The sequence below is a fragment of the Mixophyes fleayi genome, chromosome 4 (assembly GCF_038048845.1).
Source record: "Mixophyes fleayi isolate aMixFle1 chromosome 4, aMixFle1.hap1, whole genome shotgun sequence".
NCBI classification, from domain to species: domain Eukaryota; kingdom Metazoa; phylum Chordata; class Amphibia; order Anura; family Limnodynastidae; genus Mixophyes; species Mixophyes fleayi.
In genome coordinates this window covers 154,543,608-154,568,066 of record NC_134405.1, presented here as the reverse complement: position 1 = coordinate 154,568,066, position 24,459 = coordinate 154,543,608, and the positions used below count along the sequence as shown (strand labels likewise).

Sequence of the window (24,459 nt, the reverse complement as noted above, 5' to 3'; positions counted from 1 at the left end):
TGTTATTATTTAAAAGCAAAACAGACAGGCCATAAACAATCACACCACAGAGATGATAGCCAGGGTCAAAACAAAAGTGATTGTACTAATGCCTCAAAACAGTATGGAAAATAATCTCTGGATAATAAAATGAATGTCTCAGAATAATTTCACTGAACACTTATGTAAAATACTGTTTCCATTAAATTTAGAGACTTCTTTAATAAAATAAAACTCTAAATTGTAATTGAGGGGGGAGCCTCTCTGTTCTCACTCTCCGCACTGTTTGCTCTCTCACTTTTCTGTCTGACGAGATCCAAGTTCCCCCCTCCGCCTCAGTGGGGGATTTGGTATCTCCCTGTTATGGCTGCTCACCGATCAGGGCACAACGTAATGCCTGAGGCATTATGGACCCGTCAGGAGAAATCAGTGACAGCCTCATCAACACGCAGCTGTCACTGCCTCTAACTGAATAAATCTTCCAGCATAACTGAAATGAACGGAGCGGTGCTCCATCTAGTCCTATGGGTGTAAGTGCTCCTTACAGCACTTACTTCTTCCTAAGTAAAAATAAACAATAATAAGAATAAATAAAAGAAAATCTAATCTAACTAACAGCAAGTACTGTAGAGCAGTAATGAAATCAGCTCAACTCCTTGGGCACTTAAATAACAGTGAGGAGCTACAGGAGTTGCAGAGGGGGTCAACAGTTACATTAACAGATTAACTATTTAAGTGCCAACTCCATGTACCCTCATGCAACCCATGGTAGCAGATTGGATAAAAGAGAAAAAGGCATTAACGTTGATTTATAATCATAATCAGTAAGCAGATCATGAATGGGGTTGTATGTGCCAAAGATCCCCTAGACATAACCACATATGGTATGCTCAGAGGCACCTACTCAGCAGCAAAGTATACCTAGAAATGACTTCAAGATGTTAGCAAATGTGGTATACTCAACATGTTTTCTACACCAGCATGCTAAACAATATTCCCGAAGACCAGCTTCTTTCCACGATGCCCCGATACTGGCTTCATGGGAGATGTTCATCAGCAGTTAGTGTTTCATTACTGCAAGTATTGAGCAGTAACAGATTTATAAGACTATCCTGTTACATTCTAGTAGAATAATGAAATTCAGTGTTGAGGGCATTCAAGAATAAGGGAATTATAGGAACCTCACCTATTGAGGTCTTCAAATTTAGAAAAGTAGATAATTGAGCAGCTATATTCTCAATAAACGTATACCTTCCTTGACTTTCATCCATGCAATTTTCATTCTCTTGCAGGATGTACGCCAGCCTTGATGCCAACTGCTCCTTCTCTTGATGAATACTTTCTCTGGCAAGTCTCTCCGCATGAAAATCAGAACAGTAAACCTCCATCTGAGCACAATAGTAGAGTTAAAAACAAACAGTGCATTAAGGAATTCATTGTTAAATTACTCATCTTGGTATTGTACGTTGTTTGCAATACAATCATATGTATGTGTTTCATGATGCAATAAAAAGCATACATAGATATAGTGTTATATGAAAGACTTACAAGTAAACTTCAAAAAGTTAAAGATGAATGTTTCAAGAAATTGCTTTAGCTGAAAATATATGACCTTGTGAAATCATTTTTGTATAACACTAGAATTCCTGTTCTTGAGGCGGTGATAGGAGCTCAATGAACAACTGATAATAATTGAATTATTTAAAAAGTACTCATTTCCAAACTATCATGGCGACATATGTGGCAAAATGAAGGTTATGTCCAGATTATATATAATACACATACATACATTATTATACATTTATATAATTCATGCATTTACTTATCACTGGCACATCAGCAACTCTGATCTGGTTCTAGGAGTTACATTCACTTCCTATGTTTTGGTCTGAACCAATGTTATGTCATGGGACTCTAGATGCTGGCTGGCCCTCAAAACAAATGTATTGGTATGTACGGGCTGCATAAATTGTCAATTTGTATTGGTTGGTGATAGATTTACTAATCCTAATACAGGAGCAGTTTATAAAATCACCCAGTGGTTGGCAGATATATGCCCTTGTAACAAGCTTTATGTTGTAAAAATCTCACAAATGTTAAAAGAATGTCATTACATAGATCATCGATTAAAAGAGCCATGCAACAACTGAAAGCCAAAACATCACCAGGAGTCTGTGTACAAATAAATCATAGAATGAATAACTAATTTTATGCCAATAGAACAGAAGTCCTGTCCTTTGACATGTTGGTGAGCGGGAAAAATTATTTTCACAAAAATAAACGCTGTTTTCTATAAATGGCAAGATGTAAATACATGCTTGCTTCACCCGATACATGTGGTATTTGCATGTAAAATTATTCTTACATGCTCAGGACGTGGTTCAGAAATTTGAATTTGTGCACAAACTTTTGGCATTTCTTTAGGTTTCCTGATGACAGCCACCTGAGAGTTAAGGTGAGCTAATACGGTAATCTACGCACTTATGACCATGCAGAGAATAAAATACATATAGCATGATCTTTAGCAAGCGATATAGTTGACAGAACTGCACATTTATATTAAATTACTGTTACTATTATATATACATAGTTATACCAGTGGTGGATCCAGGGGGGGGGGGGGCGATCGGGGCGATTGCCCCCCCCCTACCAGGGGCTTGCTGCCGACAGCTGCACACTGTACAGGTCCGTTCAGCAGTGAAAGTGTGCTGTCCCGCTGCTCTGATTGTGTTTTAAACACAATCAGAGCGGCGGGACAGCACACTTTCACTGCTGAACGGACCTGCACATACTGTGCAGCCGCCGGCAGCCTTAGAACACAGAAAGGGGCGGGGCCTAAATCGCCCCCCCCTAAAATCGCCCGGGGTAGGACAAATGTCTGAGTTATACTGCCACTATAAGCCTATAACAAAGTGGCGTATTTGGTTTTCCCATACAATAAGGTTGTTATATAAAGATCATTTGGATTTTCTTATTTGCTTATCTAAATATTTTTCACTTTTGGTACTGTTAGGGTACTGTAAAGTATATAAATGAACATGCCATATTGTTTATATATGTATGTCTCTGTAAATTTGCTGCTATATTGCATACAAACGTTAACACTTGTTGCTTAACGATGAGGACGCTGGTTTGCTTTATACAGAGGTATTTGCAATGCACCCGATCATTTTCGAATAGTGGTCAATGAGAGCATAGCATTGGTTAGTTGCCTAGCTTCAATAATGAATGAGGAACTTTTACATTGCAGTTATTCAAGATGTCTAAATCCATATACAGAGACTTTAGGGATGATCGAGTTATAAGTTTCTAGATATAATTTATTAGATACAGCAGATTCTTGCAATATAAGAATGCACTTTAGAAGTAACAAAGTCATTTATATTAGGTAATAGTGTTCTACTGAAACATGTCATTTAAAGGTGTTTTCTAGTAACTGGGGTGGTTTTGGATTGTTTGGTGTTAGGTAATATGGTTATTTAAATTCAAGTTTGATATCTTTCAGCCCTTGAAAACTGTGCTTGGAGAGCACCGAAACGTTGGGCATTTTGAGGCACACCACTGCTCAGTTAGGTATATATCTTCAAGTTTGCTGCCGGCTCACTGCTATAATCTCAATGAATAAATGCAGTGAAAAGGGAAAGCTGGTTTCCTGGATTTTACTAGGTTTGAACTGTACATGATATATATATATTTTGCCTAGTACCCGCACTTGTTGAAAGAAGTGATGTGCACTTTTTCTTGAAATAAATATATATATGCGTAAGGTTGTACTGTTAATAAAAAAATAACAACAATTCAATGAATATATCACTGTACTCTCAGTTTGCAGCAATCTCTACAGTTGCTATTGTCAAATAAAAATATAGGACTGTCAGTATGTCAACTGTTCCACATTGCAAACAAGAAATCTAACATTTTAGACATTCAGTCTTGTTTTGTGAATGTGATCACCTCTAAAGTCCTCTCTCTACAATTACTGCTCTATTTATTTCCTCCCCTTTACCTCAAACTACTTGAGAGACTTGTATACAATAGCCAATATCACTTTCTCTAATTTCATTCTGTTCTTGACTCTGCAATTGGGCTTCCTCCTCCAATATTCCACTGAGACCGCACTAATAGAAGTGATCTATGATCTTGTTACAGTAAAGTCTAAGGGTTACTTCTCCATACTCCTCCTGCATCTCTGCTGTTTTCGTCACCGTTGACCACCTTCTTCTCCTGCACATCCTTCACTCCATTGGCCTTTGTGACACTGTTCTTTCCTGGTTCACTTTCTAAATATCTAATCGCTCCTTTAATGTCTCTACCTCCTACATATACATCCTTCCAACTATCTTTTGGGGTCAAGTACGGCTCCATTCTCGGCCCTCTGCTTTTCTCACTGTACACTTTTACACCTTTGAGAAGTGATCTGCTCATTCAGCCTTTAGTAACACATCTATGCTGATTACACCCAAATCTACTCCTCCTCTGGCCTCCCTCTCCTTCTGTATTATCTTGTGCAATCAACTATCTCTCTGCTATCTCCACATGGATGTCCCAGCGCTATCTAAAGATCAACATGTACCCATCTACACTCAAATCTCCCTCACTGTCAATGACACAAATATTTCCTTAGTCTCTCAAACCCACTTGGCTTGGTATCACACTTTACTCAGCCCTCTGCTTTATTTCTTACATTGAGTATCTTTTCAAGTCATGTCTCTTCCACCTTAGAAATATTTATTTTATCTATCTTGTATGTTCTGGTTTTATATATGACCTGTTTTCTCCGCTGTCCGGCACTGCGGAAAAATCAAATCAACGCTAATAATAATAATAGTTTTTTGATATAACAACATTCAATGTACTGATGTATTAGTATATGTAATAAAATTTAGAGTTATCGTTACAAGGCTACTCTGGCTTACATAGCTCTGGCCATGTTCTGCACTTAAAGGAGTTTCTTTTTATTGTTTTAATATTTAATGTGTTGGGGGATATATTTACATAAAAACAAAAAAAACGCACTCCAGAATGTGGTATGTGTAAGTCCTATAGATTGTAAGCTTGCGAGCAGGGTTCTCTTACCTCTCTGTCTGTATGTATTACCCAGTGTTGTCTTATTAATGTTTGTTCCCAATTGTAAAGCGCTACGGAATTTGCTGGCGCTATATAAATAAATGTTGATGATGATGGAGGACTGTACCGTTTACGGGCATAGCAAACCAATGGTATATTGCACACAGAAAAAAAAACAAATGAATAAAAAAAAAAAAAGTTGTGTCCCACATTTTTCAGGTTAATTAATGACTTGTATCTTTTCATAAATAGAATATCCAACAGATGTCTAAGACTGTTTAGTTGGACCAGAGCTAAAGCAATTGCTCGGTATGTAGCTTTTAACTAGTCAGAGTGATGGGATTTAACTCAAACTTCAGCTTTTTTCCTATGCATTATGATATAAGTTTCAAACAATCAAGTACATCTAGGAGATAATGTAGTAAGTTAAAATAAACAATTATTAAAACTATATTTGCAATTATCAGTTTCACCTGAGTGCGAAGAAGTACAATTGTCTCCACATCCTCCTGGTGTTTGGTGACTATTTCCTTCATTTCATCAATCTCTAACTGCTTTTTAGCCAGCGCTTGTTCATATGCATCCAACTTTTGTTGCAGCTCACAGAATTGCACTTTGGACACCTTTTCAGCCTGCATGTAAAATAAATAGATATGTATAGTCAGATTGTGTAGTGACAAACAGATAAAAAGACAAATGGTGCTTAAGCCCTACATTCAAAATAAAATGGTTTAAAGATTTTTTTAGCCTTATGGCAAGAAGGAATTTAATTATTATACTTTACGTTAAGTCTATTTCTCTTAATCCAATAGTGGATTCCTCCAAAGGACGCAGTGTGCTTAAAGAGACAAAAGAAAGGTCAGACTCCTCCCAGTCTACATGATACCCTCCTCTATACCTGAAAGCTAAGTTTACACATAGCAACAGGGGTAGAAAACCAACTACCAAAGATAACAGTAGAACCCAAGGAGAAGTACCTCTTAAATATAAAGAGTAAAAAAAAGCTGAGGAACCAATTCAGGGAAGTATGGTGTGTGCACTTAACTGGATTCAGGGAAATGGATTTACCAGTAGGCACAAGAATACAATTTTATCTATCATCCATTTTCAGGACAGGGACTGATTATGGGGATGTCTGTTATGAAAGGGAAAAGGATGGCTCGTAAGGACACACTACTTGCAGTACCTTGCTCCCAAAACTTGCCTTCCCGGAGGCCACAATATGCACATGGTAAAAAACTTTGTACAGGTATATAAAGAATACCAAGTGACCACGCCTTACAGATGCTCCATTGTGGACCTACATTTCCAAGACCAAGAAGGACCAACTGACATGATGAAATAGGCCACACTCACAGAAGCAACCTTACCCAACTTTGAATGAATCAATAGGAGAGTTTCACTTATGCCCCATAAGATGGATTGGCTGTGGGCTTCCTCCCCCTGACCACCAAAATGGCTAACACAGGGAATTGGATGGCCTGACATAATTGCTGTTTCTAAGTATATCAGCAAGACTCATTACAAGTCCAGAAAGTGTAAGTTTGAAACCTCTCTCTAGGAGGGGTTCGGGCAGAACAGACAGACAATGGGGAAAATTCAATTGTCCGTGTTCCTTGCAAAAGTAACACGGCGTTAAAACTATTACAGTTATTACGGTAATAGTGCCCGTAATTACCGTTATTACTGTACCTTTAACGCCGGGTTTCAGCTCGCAGCTCAGGGAGCTGAAATCCGGCTTACAATTACCGTAATAACGGTAATAGTTTTAAACGCGGTGTTACTTTTGCAAGTAACAATTGAATTCCCACCAATGTCTTTACTAATATGGAACTCAGACTACCACAGTAAGGAAAGACTTGAGATTCTACAAGAGTACAACAAGTTAATGAAAGATAAAAGAGCTACCAGTTTGGACATCCTGTATACCGAACAGATGACAAACAAAAAAGGCAACCCTGAAAGAGAGAAATCCAGCTTAACTTTTCATAAGGGTTCAAAATGCTCTTTTAAAGAGTAAAGGGGATTAGATTGAAGACAAATCTTAAACACTGGGATGGTAGCTAGTATTTTGTGTAAAAAGACATAGGGAGTAGGGATCTGAACCGTCAGACAGCCGAGTACCAGGCCCTTGTCAAAGCTGGTCTTGAGGCAAGCCTAAATGCAGGGAAAATTAAAAGTGTGGGCTCTATAGTGGTTTTAAGCATCAGGAGATGCAAGTATTTCATATTCAATAGGCTTTTGAGGAAATAGATTCAGTGGCTCTTAGCATGGTTTGGATATCATGTTCCACAAACCTTTTCAGCGCAGCATTAGGGTTTCAAGAGTCATGTCATAAATGGTAAACTCTAGAGATTGTTTTGGTGGGCCGAGCAAAAATACCTCAGAAAATTGTGGTTTAGGTGGGAGGACATGATATTCATGTCTGGTGAACCCTAATATAGTACCAGCTGAATTATACCCTCCAGGTGGAGAGACCATTCCACTGGGTTAACTGTTGGCATCCTACTCTTCAGGAATGTAAATGGGTTTGTCATACACCGGGCACTTCTTGTGATGCCCTGATGATTGATGTATTCTACAGAGGTGATGTTCTGAGACTTGACACTTACGAAGTTACCTTTTAGAATGTGATCAAATCCCAAAGAGCTAAATAAACTGACCTAAACGGAGACTGGCACGTGTGGCGATTCATTTCCATCATAGGGCTGACATGTGTTAACCTCCAGTTAGATAAGGTGCCTGAAAGTTACTTGCCATTGGTGACAAATTGAGTGAGATACATCACAGCCGAAGAGAAGTTCCCTCTCTAAGAAACAAATCTGGCATATGAAATTGGTACAATGGTGAAGAGTCTTATAGGAAATTGTGGGTGTTCATGGCTGAGCAGCTGCACACAAGCCTCAGATCATCATGCACATACGTTTACTGGAGTGGTGTAAAGCACACCACCATTGGAATCTGGAGTAGTCATCACGCATTCTCTGTGGTGATGAATAAAGCTTTACAATATGGCAGTATGATGAACAAACCTGGGTTTGACAGATGCCAAGTGAACACCTCCTGCCCAAATATGTGCTTCCAACTGTTAAGTTTAGTGGAGGAGGAATAATAGTCTGGGGCTGTTTTTCATGGTTTGGCATGAGTTCCTTAATTCCAGTGAAGGAAAATGTTTAATGCAATAGCATACAATGACATTCTAGAGAATTACGTACTTTCAACTGTGTGGCAACAGTTTGGGGAAGGTCATTTCCTGTTTCAGCATGACAATGCTCCTGTGCACAAAGTGAGGTTCATCAAAAAATGGTTTCCAGAGTTTGGCGTGGAAAAACTTGACTGGCCTGTACAAATTCCTCATCTCAACCTCATCGAACACCTTAGGGATGAATTGGAACCCACATTGCTAGTCAGGCCTTATCACCCAACACCAGTGCTCAACCTCACTAATGCTCTTGTGGTTGAATGGATGCAAATCCCTGCAGCCATGTTCCAAATCTAGTAGAAAGCCTTCCCAGCAGAGTGGAGGCTGTTATAGCAGAAAAGGGGGTCCAAATCCATATTAATGGCTGTGGTTTTGGAATTAGATGTTCAAAAAGCACATATGGATGTGATGTTCAGGTGTCCACATCATTTTGGCCATGTAATGTAAAATATTCTATCTTCAGTCATTCCTTCAGATCAAAGACTATATGAAACAAACTGCCCCTGCTACCAGACTAATAATAAGTTTAAATAAATGCCCAAGCATCATTGCCTGTATGGAACCAGCAAGATAACTTGAACCTTCAAGAGGAACTGAATGCTCCAAAAATGGGACTGTTAAGATTTCTACAATGACAGTTCATTTTTCATTTCTACACCCTCCACCGTATCTGCTCTTTGCAACCATACCACACACCACACCACACCACTGGTAGTTGCACAAAAATGCACAACAGCTGCTAAGCTGATAATGCTTCTACCTTAAGGAAGTCATACGTGCCTTCCCCACCAAAAGCTAGAATAGTTATTCCATTATGTATCAGTTGTACTTTATACCTTTTAGACTGTGAACTGATTTGGGCAGGGCCATCTTTATATTCTGTTTCATGTCATTATTTGTAGTGTATTCATATCAATTTTCAAAAGTAAGCATTGTGTAATGTGTCAGTAAACAATAATAATATCCTTCATAAAGGACCACCAGAAACCAATGGTACACAAAGGAATATCTGCACTTCTCTGGGCTGAACGAATCTGTCTCCAAATGGATCACAAGAGAGATTAAGAAAAAAGGGATAATCAGAAAGGCTTGGCTGCATTACATGACTTCTTGACCCTGTGTCATTTGGTCTGCCTACTTTCACAGAGCCTACACAACCCAGGTGATAGTGACGGCAAGTTGCAAGTTGCAAAGTCATGGTTGAATTTATAACCTCTTTGGCAAGGGGATGCAGTGTCAAACTGCCATTCAGACTGAAAATACTTCTCTGGGAATTCAATTCTAACATGGTTAAAGGCCAAAAAGTAATTATTCTGCAGAAAAAGAAAGCTGAGAATGCCTATGGCTATATAGCAAAGTGTTGGTCTGTGGTTCTGAAGAGAAGTAAAAACTGAGGGCAGGTAATATAAAGGTCAGGCCAAAAGATACTAAAAAGTAGGATAGGTAGGGAAACATAATTGCTGGTGCAGAGTCAAGTCCCTGCCATCTCTCGAAACACAATAGACAGCCTTCATTGTACTACCCATGAGAAGAGGCGTGGGGCAGAAAGAGCGCGAGTGGATGGCGGAGGGACAGACCAGGGTACCACACTCCATGTGTCAGACAGAGCCTGACTGAGGATAAATCAATCTTTGTGAGGAAAACAATAAAATAGGAGAAGCAACAGGCAGTAACCCATGCCCTATAACTCCTGTGCTGAGGGCATATAAAACTGAGCTCCATTGTAATACTATTGTTATCCTTTATTTATAAAGTGCTGGCATATTACACAGAGCTGTAAATTAATGGGCTCATGACATATACAAATCACATATAATGACATGAAACAGTAATAATCGTAAGCTGTCCAAATGAGCTTACAATCTAAATAGTGAAAGACTTGGTAAATGAGGTAGCAGAATAACAATTGTTTGTAGAAAGAACATGTGGCTATTGTAAAGCAGTTGTATTATCAACCAAAAATAATAAAGCAGCCCTTAGCTGACAGAAATGTCAGCTATCTGTGGTGCTGTATGGCTGAAATAAGAAGAGACAGTGTGTGATGCAAAGATGAAACCAGTCATTTTAGAAATCTTAAAAAAAATAAGTTGCTAGCAACCAAATTTGTACTTTACCATCCATCTTAATTGAACCTCCTTTCTCTTCTGGTTCTAGAGAAGACTGTAGCTTTGGTACTGCACAGGCACTCTTGTAATTATCCACCAGCTTGCAGTAGCTGTGTGTATCCTGCTGTTTTTCTTAAGCATGATGCTGAGTGCTGCAAACAGTCAGAACACTTGTGCCCTATGTTCGAGGAGGCAGTGGAGATCACCAAAGGAGGAAGAGAGATGATAACAGCAAGGACAGCTGAACTCAATGGGTCCAGCATCTGAACTGAGATGGTATTCTGAACATCTTCTAAACCACCCTGTGTTTGGTGTGATGACATTTCTTAACACCACCTTGTATTATATCTGTGAGGCTGTGATTATGTGGAAGGTAGAGCAAAAGGCTGATTAAAATCACAACCATTACTGGTGTCCGCATGTCTGCATAACTACTCAAGCTGCTGCTCCATGATATGGGCAGTATGGAGAGCCTGCTGGAAAGAGTCCAGCCTTCTTTTATCACTCTACGTGCCCTGCCTTCTGGGGGTGGTGCTTAACCCATTGTCAGTGTCTGTCCACCAGATGGATGAGGGAAAATGCATTTTTCTTCAATTACAAGCTTATGTCTTGTCCTGTTATGACTTATCAGACATGTTTTCCAAACGGTAAAAAGCACATTTTACCCAGATTTTAAGGGCTTTTTCAGACATCACTACTGTAGAGTGCTGTGCCGGCAGTGCAGTTTAACTGTGAAAAATCCATTATATAGAAATGAGCTACCCCCAGGGTAAGGCAAGGTAATCCATATTTTGTGTTTGTAAATACCATACCAAGAGATTCACTTAAATCTGTAGTCTGTGACATACATATATATTGCATAATTACAATGTGTTTTTAATTAATGATGTTTGTTTATTGACGATTTTAGATTCAAAGGTGTTTGTGAGGGCCCATTTTATTGGATGAGCTGCTACAAACAATTAGGATTCACATTTTTAAGTCATATAATCAATTTGATATTTTCTGTGTTAGTTAATTATAATTATTATTATATCACCCTTTCTCTAATTGGTTTAATGTTGGTCAATTGTTGCATCAATTCATTTCTAGCTCATTATGGCTTATCCCTGAAGAGCACATTGCGTATTTTTAGTGATGAATTTGTTTTATAATCAATAGAAACACAATGGCAGTCACCTATAACACCTGTATCTGGCCACGATACTGTAGTCTGGTGGCCCAACCAGAGATTGCTGAAGCAGATATTATGATATAGCCCTAATAATGCTGAACTGCCATTAACGATATGTCATTACTAATATGTTTAGAGCTTATGAATAGGCCCAGAATGAAAATGTAGCTTGAGGAAATGCACATGAAACTCCCACAAACATAAATATATTGTATGTACTTACTTCAGCATTTCTTAAGAGCTCATAGTCACATTTCTGCTTGTTGAATGCTTCCTGAAGAGCAGTCACCAGTTTCCTTTTAGAAGAAAGGATAATAGAAAAGTGGTAAGTGTAAATCACACACAGTGTAAATCACACACAGTGTTATAGAGATGTGATAAAACACAGAACACTTAAGACACATGTGCAAATTAGTACTTCTTGACAGAAATGTATTGTGATCTTAAGTCTCCTTAGTGACACCTAGCTGTGAGTGGTAACCACCACGTTCAAATTTACCTGTGTGACACCAACAATAGAAAACAAAAAAATACATGTTTACTTGTGCTGAGTTGAAAGAATTTAATGAGTATTTCTCAGATCTTTCTCCTCTGCTTCCCACTTGGGATTCTACATGATAAATATGGTATGTCATCCTACTATTCCATCAATTTATGCTATAAATGGAATGTCCCACAGTCAATACGATTAGTGGCTCATTGAACACATATAAAAACTCTCCTAATCTGTAAATGCATGCACTTTTATTTTTCAGGCAACATTTCTTAATTAAGAGATTGCATATAATTTTTTAACTAGAAATAAAAATTATACTTTGATTTTGATGATAATTATACTTTGATTATCTACTTATTTGTTATGTATTAAAAAGGATATTGATCATATTTATAATAGAGAGTATAAGAAGAGCATGGACCTCTAGCTACTTGTGTGTGTCACTGATGGTGTGTGAATAATTATCTCTATTCTGTATGGTTGTACTTTTGATACAATTAAAAAGTTCACTCACTTCTGTTCTTCTGTTTTGCTCTGCTCCATTTTGATTTCTGACTTCAAGCTCTCAACGTGAAGCTCTAACATCTGTACAGAATATAAAAGCTTTTGTCTCTCATCCAGATTGACCTGATTATCCATTAGTTTTTTATCTAGAGACAAGCATCTAAGAACATGAGAAAAAAAGGATTATATTTCTATGGATTATTTGTTGGCTACGTGTAGAAAACAGGCAAATATCTAATTTATTTAAAAACATAAACAATTTATAATATTAAAATGGTAGCAATTACCACATTTTATTCTTGCAGATCAACAAATTACAAGTTACACTGAGACAAAGGTAAGCTGATGGTAGCAAAGTAAACTCTACAGTGAACCATATAAGAGTTCTTAAAATATAAATGGCTCCATTTAGAATTAGGAGCAAATGCAGATAAAAAGGTGCAAACTTGCATCTGGACAAACCATGTTGCAATGCAAGGGGTACACATGCACGTTTTGTTTTTGCATGCAGGGAAAATACTATCTGCTTGTGCATGTAGCAGACAAATACTGGGCAGTTTATTTTAACACAGATTTAGAGTTGATTTAGAGTCCCCTTCCAACTTTTGCCCCCCGTGCAGAGTAACATGGCTTTGCTAAGGTGCAAAACTGAACCTTTCAGGTGGAGTTGCTCTATATGAAGCCCATTAGAGGGTACTGTACTTATGTACAAAACAAAACACATTTTAGGGGACACATTTATCAATCATGTGGGTGTAAATGTTAAAAGAAACAAAACAAATCGCTGCCCTAATAGATGGCAACACTTGCATGTAATGGTAACTTAGTAATATTTGTTCCCTATGCCTCTTAAAAACTGCAGCAGTACTGCTCTATATCTGGTGATGCATAGGAGCCGACACAGATTTGAACGCAAAACGGGAGTAAATTACTCTTAAAAAAATAAAAAAGAGCACGGAAAACAAGATTATTTCCACCCATATACAGAGCTGTACACATCTCGCGATGTGTCCACCTCTGCATCAACAGCATATGCGCCAGGCTTACGATAAGTTACGTTATCTTCATCAGCACGTATTTGCATCTGCAATATAGGTAGAAAGCATACTCCTCCTAACAGGCATATATGCATGTTTCTGCTGCTCTGCATGAGCCACATTTACATGAACAATTCTTTACAGTACTTGGCCTGCGTTTGCATGCAACTTCCCTCATCTTTTCCTGGCACAGGCAGGCCTAAATACCAGAATCACCCAAATCTGCATATGTGTGCATCAATAAGTATGCGCAAAGTGAATTCAGGCAAGATACGTTCCGCAAACTGGCGTACGTCCCACTCTATATCAGCTCCATAATCTCTAAGCACCTTTAAAAATATCAGAAATCTTACAATCCATCTTCAGACTATCTATTTAATACAAAGTATGTGGACTTAAAATCTATACACAAAACAATCTCTAATAATGACTTTGGTGTTGTAGATGATACCATAAACTTTCTTGGGCTATTAAAGAGTTGAAACTTGTGCACCAAGTTGTGCATTGAAATACTGCTTATCCACTTCCTCAGATACACAAATCAACTAATTTATGGAGTGAATGCCAAAACGACAATATTCAGTATTTTACCTTTCTTGCAGTTTGTTTTTTACCAGCTGAGCCACATTTAACTTCTCGTTTGTGTCGCTAAGTTCTTTATTCAGCACTGCAACCTTCTGTTTTAGTGTATCCACTTCCTCAGACAGCTATAAAATAGAAGAAATATCAATCATCTTTGAACACCAGTATGATAATTCAAACAAACATAATGTGGCAAAAGATGGTGACTAGGCTTGCTAATAAAAGGTCAAGTCCACTTGTATCGCTATTCCTTCACAGGTTAAAAATTTAGTTATCTCAATGTTTTAGTGGTCATGCTGCAATATTGTTACTGGCTATATTGGTGAGTCTATACTGGGAACAACTTTCACTGATCATGGTAGAAAATATGCCATTTTCCAAGATAGCCTTAAAGCAGCATAATTGCCTGGGATGGATCTCATGTTTCTTTACATTTTTAAATTCTCCAATTTTCAGCAGCTTCTGCTGCCAGGCCTCTACCTATCCACTTTTCTTATCTCTGGGTCAACCACTGATTGCTAGTTATTCAGGTTCTTTAACAAACTGAACTCAGTTCTCTGATTGGATGCCAGTAAAGAACAAGTACAGTAAGTGACAAGAAACTGCACTATGAACCAAAAGGCCTATAGTGTCTGCAGGACCTGGCCAGCAGGAGGGATTGCATCACTGAACAAGGAAAGAGAGTCAGCACAAAGGTTGGTAAGTACCCAAAACTGAGCACCAGATAAAACTCTGCATATGATACTGGGCACCAGGTATGGCTCTGAATGTTACACATGACCCAGATAAAAAAATTAGGGGGTCTGTATAATGTACCTGCCAATGGGCAATGTGAACAGCTTTTGGGCTGTGTAACAGAGACTCTTGTCCAGCCAGTAACTAGACATTTTGGTGCCCTGGACAAGACAGGGCACCGGCGCCCCCCATCTAAGTGGCAGTGGCATTTGACAAGTGGGTGTGGCCAACCTAATGTGTGGGTGTGGCTAGCACTTTACTGAAAGAAAAGTGCCTGATTGAGCCAGGGCACAGAAGTAGGTAGCGGGTGGCTGCTGCGCCCCCTTGGGCTTGCGCCCTGGGCGATGGCACCGCCTGCACCACCCTAGTTACGGCTCTGCATACACTCTAAAGTGTCTACTGTCTAAAAGGGAATGCAAAATTTTGTAGGGGAATAGGAAATTTTATTGAAAATGGTCAAAAGTTTTCCTAGGTGCAGCCCCTAAATGTCACTTCTTTTTGACACTTCTTGACATAATCCACATTAACTCAAACTCACAGTTTTGCATACACAATTTAAACATTAAAATAAAAAATCAACTCGATTTTACACTCAGTAATATTCACACTCATACACACACTATTTGTACTTATTTGACCGGTAAACTATATTTTTCAATGTCAACTGTTTCTAGAGATAGTACCAGTTTTGTGCAGTACAACTTTCCTTCTGTATGATAGGTGTGCTTTAAATGTTCTGTGCTTATTCTGCATATATAGACAAAGTCACAGTACAATTTATCTTGTGCATTATACAAGTTGAGTCTGCTTCTTGATACCATGAAGAAATCAGAGATGCAGGGGGGCTGTCTTTTAATGACAGCTTGTTTTATCTCTCACCCTAGCAATGAGCGAGCAGCCCAGTGGGGACCAGCGCCGGCAGTGACAGGTGAGTACATAATTTAGGGCAGGGAGAAGCTTGTTTACCCAGTAGCCAAAAGATTAGACCTTTGCTATTATCCTAGCCACAAAGTTAGAGCTCTTCTAATATACTTGCAGCCAGTCTACATACATTAGCCAACAGAGTGTAGGTCAGCAATACATTAGCTATATGTTAATGCATAATACATTATCCAATACAAAGCTATATGTTATAGAATATCTTTTTACTTACAGTGGTAGTTAGCGGTGAACGGCGCTGTAGCTGCGGCCCAGCGGCATCCTGCATTAGCATTTGGAGCACAAATGCGTTCCAAAGGCCTAACTACCTGTCGGTGACGTTCAAGCTTCCGATGCCAGGAACAAATTGTTTCTGGTGGGGGAAGCTGTGTGTGATTGAGGCAGGGCACAGAGGCAGGTAGCGGGCGGCTGCTGCGCCCCCTTGGGGTTGCGCCCTGGGCGGTGGCACCGCTCGCACCCCCCTAGTTATGGCTCTGTGTCCAGCATGCACTATGTAGAAGGTCACACAAAAGAGGAAGCCCTTTATGTAAAAAGCAACAACAACTCTGTCTCAAAACTAAAGTCTTTCAATGCAGTAGCTTGTGACAGTTTGTTGTACCGTTACTACACCAGAAAGACTTTGAACTGGTTATAATATAAATATATATGTATATTGTTGCAAGATTGTATTGGGGATACCGTGTTCTGGGATAGACGGCTGCACTTCTGATACAAAGTATCACCTTCTCTGAAGTAAAAGACCTAGGGGTAAATGTATCAAGCTGAGAGTTTTGCGGCGGGTTTGAAAAGATGTCTATAGCAACCAATCAGATTCTAGCTATCATTTTGTAGAATGTACTAAATAAATGATAGCAAGAATCTGATTGGTTTTTCAATCCCACCGTAAAACTCTCAGCTTGATACATTTACCCCCTAGTGTCTCACACACACATGCAAAACAACAGGACTTACTGGTCAAAAAGAGGAGAGGGAGAGAGACTGATCACACTGATATCCTTTTAAACACACCTTACAGGTGCAAGCATTAATCAGTCTGCTGTCAGACTGGAAGATCAGAAGACCCAGACTGGGCCTGATGAATGGAGCCCAGCCTTCTCTCTCCATTCATAACCGTAGGGACTCTCATACCAGCTTTTCCTAAAGCTAATAACACTCTTTGGAAAGCTCCTTCCCACATAAAAACAATCTCCCTGGGGTTGTAAAACACATAAGACAGAAAACCTGGGATATGGATATGCAATTTATTACTATCCCAGAGCTTCTGTCACACACATATACATATATCATATAATGCAGCAAGCATAATTCTTAACATCTACTTACAAGCTTTTCAGATTCTATGACTTCTTTATCATTCTGCTCCACAACTGGTTCTGTTTCAGTTTCTTTGTCTGAGTAATCAGATGATTTATTTTCCAGTTCTGACAATCTATGGGAATATGTATTGCACTCAAGTCACAATAGAATATAGGGCCCCTTATACTTTGTGTAGCATTACAATTATTACTAACTCCAGCTTTCATAAACATTAGAGAGAAAAAAAAGACCATACATCTTAATATACAGTAAAATTTACCTCTCATTTGCATTCACTAACTCCCTCTGCAATTGTTCTACCTTTTCTGTTTCTTCCCGCAAGCTATGAAGAAGTTTGCTGACTGCAAGTTCTTCTGATTCCATGGCATGGTTTCCATCTGACAAATTTGTCCTAACATATAAAATAACACCATTAAACTCAATTAGCCACAATGTGACTTATTATAAGCACATTAAAACATAGAAAAGATACATCACAAACCATTTATAACTAGTCAATATAATTGCCTATAGGGTTTTATATTGGAATGTGAAGTAGTAAGAAGTCATGCAATATAAAATAGTGTCTGCTTCATTAAGAAATTTGTACATTTATATAAGAATACTACATGGAAGGACTGTACCAGCACAAAGATTACAACATATCTTCTGCTTCCTGCAACTGATTCCACTCTAGGATTAAATCCTACAAGAGGACTAAGGCTGCAACATGGATCACTCAGTACTGGGTCCACGTATGAAGGCACATTACATAAAAGGCCATCTTAAGGAATTAGTATGTATATATTTACAAACAGGGGGGATGTCTATAATCAGGAACAATTACAATAAAAGCTAAATAATTAGAAGCATTATAACAGATCTATAGCTGCTGAACTAACTTATTAAGAGAACTACCAATTGAAGCACCTCAGAACCATTGATGGAAATAAACAATTTTGTAAAATAATGTGGATCTCTCTGAGGGATAAGCAATTATTCTTTATTTTTATCAAGCAAATGGTCTGTATGCAAATGGAATGGCGAGTCACAAAATGGAGTTCCATTCCATCCAAAATCTACTTGAGTTTTCCATACAATGAGCTGGCCATGAAACAATTATGCACAGACTTAAAAAAATCATGGATACTGCCACCAAATGGTTTATGATGTCAGTATTCGTGGGCAATACCTCAATAAGCTTTCACAATACTTCTATAAGACAAAGATGAGCTTTATTGAACACCATTTAAATGGTGCTGAATGGTTCATTCTCTGGACCATCACATTTTGTTCATGTACTACAACCAGATTGTCACTGACTATGGTCTCAAGATATATCTGTCAATCAAATGCAGAGCATGTACAACACACTGTGATGAACATAATAAAACTTATGGTTTACAACAAAGAGTTGAACAGCTGAACTATAAATATACACACAAATTAAACTTAAATAATATAGAATGTTCTTGAAGAGTTACAAATCTCTTATTGCTAAAGGATTTGGTGGACACACAATATAAACATACCTGTATGAAATAATATCATGATTTGACGCTCTATCATCTACCTTATTTTCTTTCAGCTCTGCACCAACTTCTTTTTCCTAAGGTAATGAAAGAAGGTTTGGCATTAATAAGGATATTTTTCCCAAACTATTAGAAGGCTCAGCAATTAACTGCTTCAAAACAGGAATTTTCACTTTTGGAAGAATAGTGTTAAAAATGAAATCTCAACCACATGAAGTGATATATCTCCAATATTACCTTCTTCTTTTACTATAGGGATCCCCAAAGAAATTGAACCTCTACAAAAAAGAGTGGATGTGCACAGCTAGTCGTATTGAAGCATAATGTCAGGTCTGTCCTGTACAGTGTCATGCCACTGGGTGGCTAATTGATTTTTTACAGAACGTGGAAATGTAAAGATGCATTGAATCACAAAGGTTTGCTCTGTAGGTGCACATGGTAAGAATCTGTAAAATAAGTTCTCAGACTAAGCACGAAGCTGGTCCATTATGTGTTACCCCGGAAAATAGTTTGTGTGAATGTCATGTGCCGTCCCTTTCAAAATGACCACAAAAATGTAAAGCAGGAAATTACTGGTCAAGAAAGCTGCAGGCTTCCCTCCATTAATGGAAGCATGGACTTTGCTTCTTATAGAGGTAACATTCAACACCACAATAGTCCCACTGTAGTTTGACACTAGCCTCAAATCATTATTTTGTGCTGTTGATAATGTGTAGATGTTCAGATTGGTTACATGTTGGCCTATCCCCTTCCAATTCAAACTGGCTTACACATGGACACACAGAAGTTAGCAGACCAGAAATACTCTCTGCATACTCTGATATGAGCGTGTCCCTGTTTAGAAGGCTAAAAAAACAAAATACAATGGGTATTGTGACACTAAACAAATGCAAACTAATACACTCTTTACTATCAATTACATGTGCAATGTTCAGATGCTATTGTTTAACATAACAACTCAACTTACTGCAATTCTGATTTCAACAAATGAGTCGTCAGATGCGCAGCTGCTGAGTTTGATTTGCAGTTCAGATATCATCCCAAGAAGATCAGCCTTTTCAGCCTGAAGACGTAGCAGCTGTGCCTTCAACTGCTTTAGGTTTTCAGTTTCACCCTCAGAAGCAGAGCCATCTGAGTTCTAAAAATCATATGAAGACATTACAAGTATTTCACGTGAGTCGTGTTGTTTTAAATGGCAATATCACACAAAGTAATATTAAAGTAAATATCATGCGGCATCTTCTCTTTATTTGATCCCATACATGAATAAGTCTGTATCCTCTTCTTCTCCTACCCCTCTATTACCTGTCTCCCCAATCCCCTAACAAATTACTCATTCACTGTCACCTGTGCTCAACCCATAATTAATATCTGTAATCTCTCCCTCTGCACAGATATTAATATTCAAGTATGTGGCAATTACTCCTATTCTGAAAATGAAACAAAGTCTGACCAAAATTATCTCTCACATTACAGACCCATCTCTCAACTCCCATGCCCCTCCAAGCTTCTTCAGACGCTTGCCTACACAACCCATTGGATCTTCTTCAGTCAGGCTTCCATTCCATCATTATTCAAGAACATAGTAATTATCTCCTATTCTGAAAATAAAATTGTGACCTAAATTCTCTTTACCATCTGTAAAGATTTATAATAAAATATTGAAAAGGCCGGCATTACACCTAGATTGTGTACTGTGAAATGGAAGGATCAAAAGCAGATCTGTAGGCAGAAGTATTGCAGTATATAAAATTATTAAATAAATAAAAATATTATTAAAATTAAAAGCAAACTGCCCAAAAGGTATACTAACTGTAATTAAAATATGCAATGCAGCCCAACACTGTAAATCTGTCCTGGTAACAGCATGGGATGGAGAGTGTTATTTGTCTATGAAATTATGAGATTAAGAGACCACAATTTCTTGCACACAGCCCTTGTGACATAATAGGATATTAGTGACAGGCACCTGTGTGGACAGATCGGTTATCTGTTTTAAATGTTGTATTTCTTTCTTCAAAAGTTCATTTTCATTGCTCAACTCTAACAAACGTTGTTTTCCTTCTAACAATCCAGGCTCAGATGATGCTTGTTCTTCTCTCTGTTTTTCTCTGTTTAAGAGGTCTTCGAGGCGCTCCTTCATTTCCTGATTCTTCTGCTTCATAGTTTCTAAAAATAAGAAGACAGAAAACAAGTTTTACATGTGGAGGGCCTTGCAAACAAAACTTGTATTGTGGCTTATTTATGCTATAACTTCGTTGTTTAATCGAAAGTTCTGCACAAGTTTAAAGAACATCCAATATAGCGAAATGAACTATGAAGAAATGTTACTTTACCTTGATTATTTCCATTTCATTACATCATTTTAATTTCATTATACCTTGTTTTTAGGTCTTTGCGTATGTGCCACATGGGGAGCACAGTGGCCTAGTGGTTAGCACTTCTGCCTCACAGCACTGAGGTCTTGAGTTTGATTCCCGACCATGACCTTATCTGTGAGGAGTTTGTATGTTCTCCCTGTGTTAGCGTGGGTTTCCTCCGGTTTCCCTCCACACTCCAAAAACATACTGGTAGGTTAACTGGCTGCTATCAAAATTTACCCTAGTCTGTCTCTGTGTGTGTGTGTGTCTATCTTAATGAATTTCGACTATAAGCTACAATGGGGCAGGGACTGATGTGAATGAGTTCTCTGCACAGCGCTGCGGAATTAGTGGCGCTATATAAATAACTGATGATGATGATGTGTCATCACTTATTCTTTTTTGAACTTTGTTTAATTATATTAGTTTGCAATTAGGTGCAATCATTTCGAATAAGGGCTGCATGCACTGGAGTGCTCCAATTAGCTCCACCGATTGCCATCACATCTCTGTGTGGCGTTAATACACTGTGGGGACTGCTGGGTGTGTGGCGTTAATATACTGTGTGGACTGGTGTGTGTGTGTTGTATGTTGCATTAATGTACTGTGGAGACTGGTGTGTGTGTGTGTGTGTGTGGCATTAATATACTGGGAAGACTGGTGGGTGGGTGGCATTAATATACAGAGGGGACTAGGGGGTGTGTGGCGTTAATATACAGGGAGGACTGGTGTGTGTGTGTGTGTGTGTGTGTGTGTGTGTGTGTGTGTGTGTAATAAATATACTGGCAGGACTGTGTGTGTGGGGTTTATGTGCTAGGAAGACTGGTGTATGGATGTGACAATAACATACTGTGAGGACTGGTGTGTGGATGTGTAGCGTAAATATACTTTGGCAACTGGTGTTTGTGGTGGGGAGCAGGGAGTGTTAAAGTTGGTTAAAATGTGTTAAATGTGGACACTGGCGTATGTGGTGTTGGGGAATTAATATTATGTGGGTATTATTAATGTAATGTGGGGTTGGTGAGGGTATATTTTTGGGGTTATTAATGTGGGGTTTGTATTATATAATTTAGTGTCAGGCTGGATGAGGGAAAATAGGCCAATTTATGTAATGGGAATACTATTGATTTAATATTGGATTTAATATTGGGGATGGTTGGGGATAAACAGGTCTATTTATTAAATATGAATGCTATTAAATTAATGTCAGGGCTGGTTGGAGTGAAAGATGCTGGTTTAATGTTGAGGCTGATAAAGAGGATGGGGCTTTAGTGTGTTCACTTACTGCTCGGCATTTCAGGAGGTGAAATGTACCTATATCATTTCCAAACAGGGCCTCAACATTCCAGGTACCGGCCAAACAGCAACTGAGCTTAAGACACCAGCAGCAGGTAGGGGAGAGAACAGCACTCTGACAACCATGCTGATTCTGGTGGGACAGTCCAGATTTTGGGACTTCATAATGCTCTGCTCAACGAAAATAAACTTCCTGTTGAATAACCACTGAATAGCGATATGAAATTTATTTCCTCCCACGCTGTACCACACAACGAGTATCTTCGGCCTGGACATACACCTGGACCCAGAATTGCCAAGGACAGAACACACCCACATATTATCATCTACTGACAGTTTCTTACTAACAAGATTAGTAAGAATAATTTATGAAAGGGTACATTTGCGAGGATGCAGTGCAAATGATGTTTTGTGTTTACATGTGACCTTTTTAAACAAATGCGCTTGATTGCATCTTCAGGGGTTCAGTATTTAGCATGTTCTGATGTGAAGAGTCTAATGTTATGTCCATATGCAACAAAATAAACTTTAGGAGGGAGGACTAATGATACACACACCCCCTCTGTAGTTGATCATTCTTCCCCTGTCTGTAAAGTTTGTGTACAAATCCCCACCATGCAAAAGGCAAATAATGTACAAGTAGACACAATAAAATCCTTCCATACAAAACACAATTCATTGGTCACCTTTCAGTTTGTTGTTTTCAACAAGCAGTTGTTTGATCTGTTCCAACATGTCTATATCATTTTTATTAGAAAGACTAGCTTGAGAGACGTCTGGGTGCCCATTCATCATCTTATTCCCAGGATTCTGATTAAACCCTTGATTTGCCATCACTGCAAGAACAAAAAGAAAATACACCTAATATAAGGAAAATGAATAAATAATTGTTTCAATACACGCAAACATGAAATGAGCAGATTTCATGAAGTAGGTACAGTGTCTAGCAAATAAATGCACTATACATGACAGGAAAATTTGAATAATCTTCTGTTAAAAAAAGGCTTTGGCACAGAGTAACAAGGCCACTCAATAAAAGAGCTCTGGTACCAAAAACATGTAAAAGGCATTTAAACCCTTGGTTACATGATGGGAAGAAAATCATGCAAGCCATGTGGCTTGGTGCACAAAAGACTGGCAACTTACCTGCTCTGCCAATATTTGGCACTCATGGAGCAGCCGCCATATCAACCATCCCTGGCTGACTTCCTTCACTTTAAATTTATCCTCTCCATTCTGCTCTGCCCTCTCCCTGGCTAAACAAACCTTCTTTAAATCCCTCATTTCCTTTCAGTCCTCTAATCCCCGTCGTCTCTTCGCCACCTTTAACTCCCTCCTTTCTCCCCCCCCCTCTCCGGTCCCTCTCTCCCTCTCAGCTGATGACTTCGCCACTTTTTTCTCCTCCAAAATTGAAGCCATCAGACTCAACATCTCCTCCTCCAACCCCTCTCCCGCTGCCATTACTGCTTCACCTCCCTCTAACAAACAACTCTGGAGCTCCTTCAGCCCCACAACAGGCGATGAAGTTCGCTCCCTCATTCTTTCCCTTTCCTCCCTTCACTTGTCCTCTTGATCCAATCCCCTCTAACCTCCTTCGCTCTCTCTCTCCCACTGCCTGCTCCTACCTGGCACACCTCTTCAACCTATCACTCTCCTCTGGTGTTGTACCCTCCTCATTCAAACACGCTCTCATCTCTCCTATCCTCAAAAAACCCAACCTTGACCCCACCTCCGTCGCCAATTATCGCCCTATCTCTCTTCTCCCCTATGCCTCCAAACTTCTTGAGCGGTTAGTCTGCTGTCGTCTCACCAGATACCTCTCGGACAATTCCCTCCTCGGCCCTCTCCAATCTGGTTACCGCCCCCTCCACTCCACTGAAACTGCCCTGGCTAAAGTCACCAATGACCTCCTATCAGCCAAATCCAGGGGTCATTTCTCCTTACTTATCCTCCTCGACCTCTCCGCTGCCTTTGACACCGTGGACCACCCCCTCCCCTTCTGCAAACTCTTCTCTCTCTAGGCCTCTCTGGTTCTGTCCATGCCTGGTTCTGCTCTTACCTTGCAAACCGCACCTTCTTTGTCTCCACGTCCGGCTCTTCCACCGCCCCCACCCCCCTCCAAGTAGGAGTCCCCCAAAGCTCTGTTCTTGGCCCC

The 24,459-nt window shown here is 39.2% G+C and overlaps 1 protein-coding gene across 1 annotated transcript in view; it reads right to left on the bottom strand.

Annotated features, from left to right (window-relative positions):
* The window catches only part of OPTN (optineurin), a 38,182-nt gene that overhangs the window by 5,029 nt on the left and 8,694 nt on the right, over window positions 1-24,459 (bottom strand). Inside the window, exons 2-12 of the mRNA XM_075208651.1 lie at window positions 22,991-23,140; window positions 20,618-20,817; window positions 19,616-19,786; window positions 18,649-18,725; window positions 17,397-17,528; window positions 17,144-17,249; window positions 14,156-14,271; window positions 12,538-12,687; window positions 11,751-11,823; window positions 5,520-5,678; window positions 1,231-1,367 (exon numbers count right to left, since the gene is read on the bottom strand). Coding sequence (XP_075064752.1) covers window positions 1,231-1,367; window positions 5,520-5,678; window positions 11,751-11,823; window positions 12,538-12,687; window positions 14,156-14,271; window positions 17,144-17,249; window positions 17,397-17,528; window positions 18,649-18,725; window positions 19,616-19,786; window positions 20,618-20,817; window positions 22,991-23,138 — 1,469 coding nt within the window. The 5' untranslated portion in view covers window positions 23,139-23,140. The remainder of the gene's footprint in view (window positions 1-1,230; window positions 1,368-5,519; window positions 5,679-11,750; window positions 11,824-12,537; window positions 12,688-14,155; window positions 14,272-17,143; window positions 17,250-17,396; window positions 17,529-18,648; window positions 18,726-19,615; window positions 19,787-20,617; window positions 20,818-22,990; window positions 23,141-24,459) is intronic.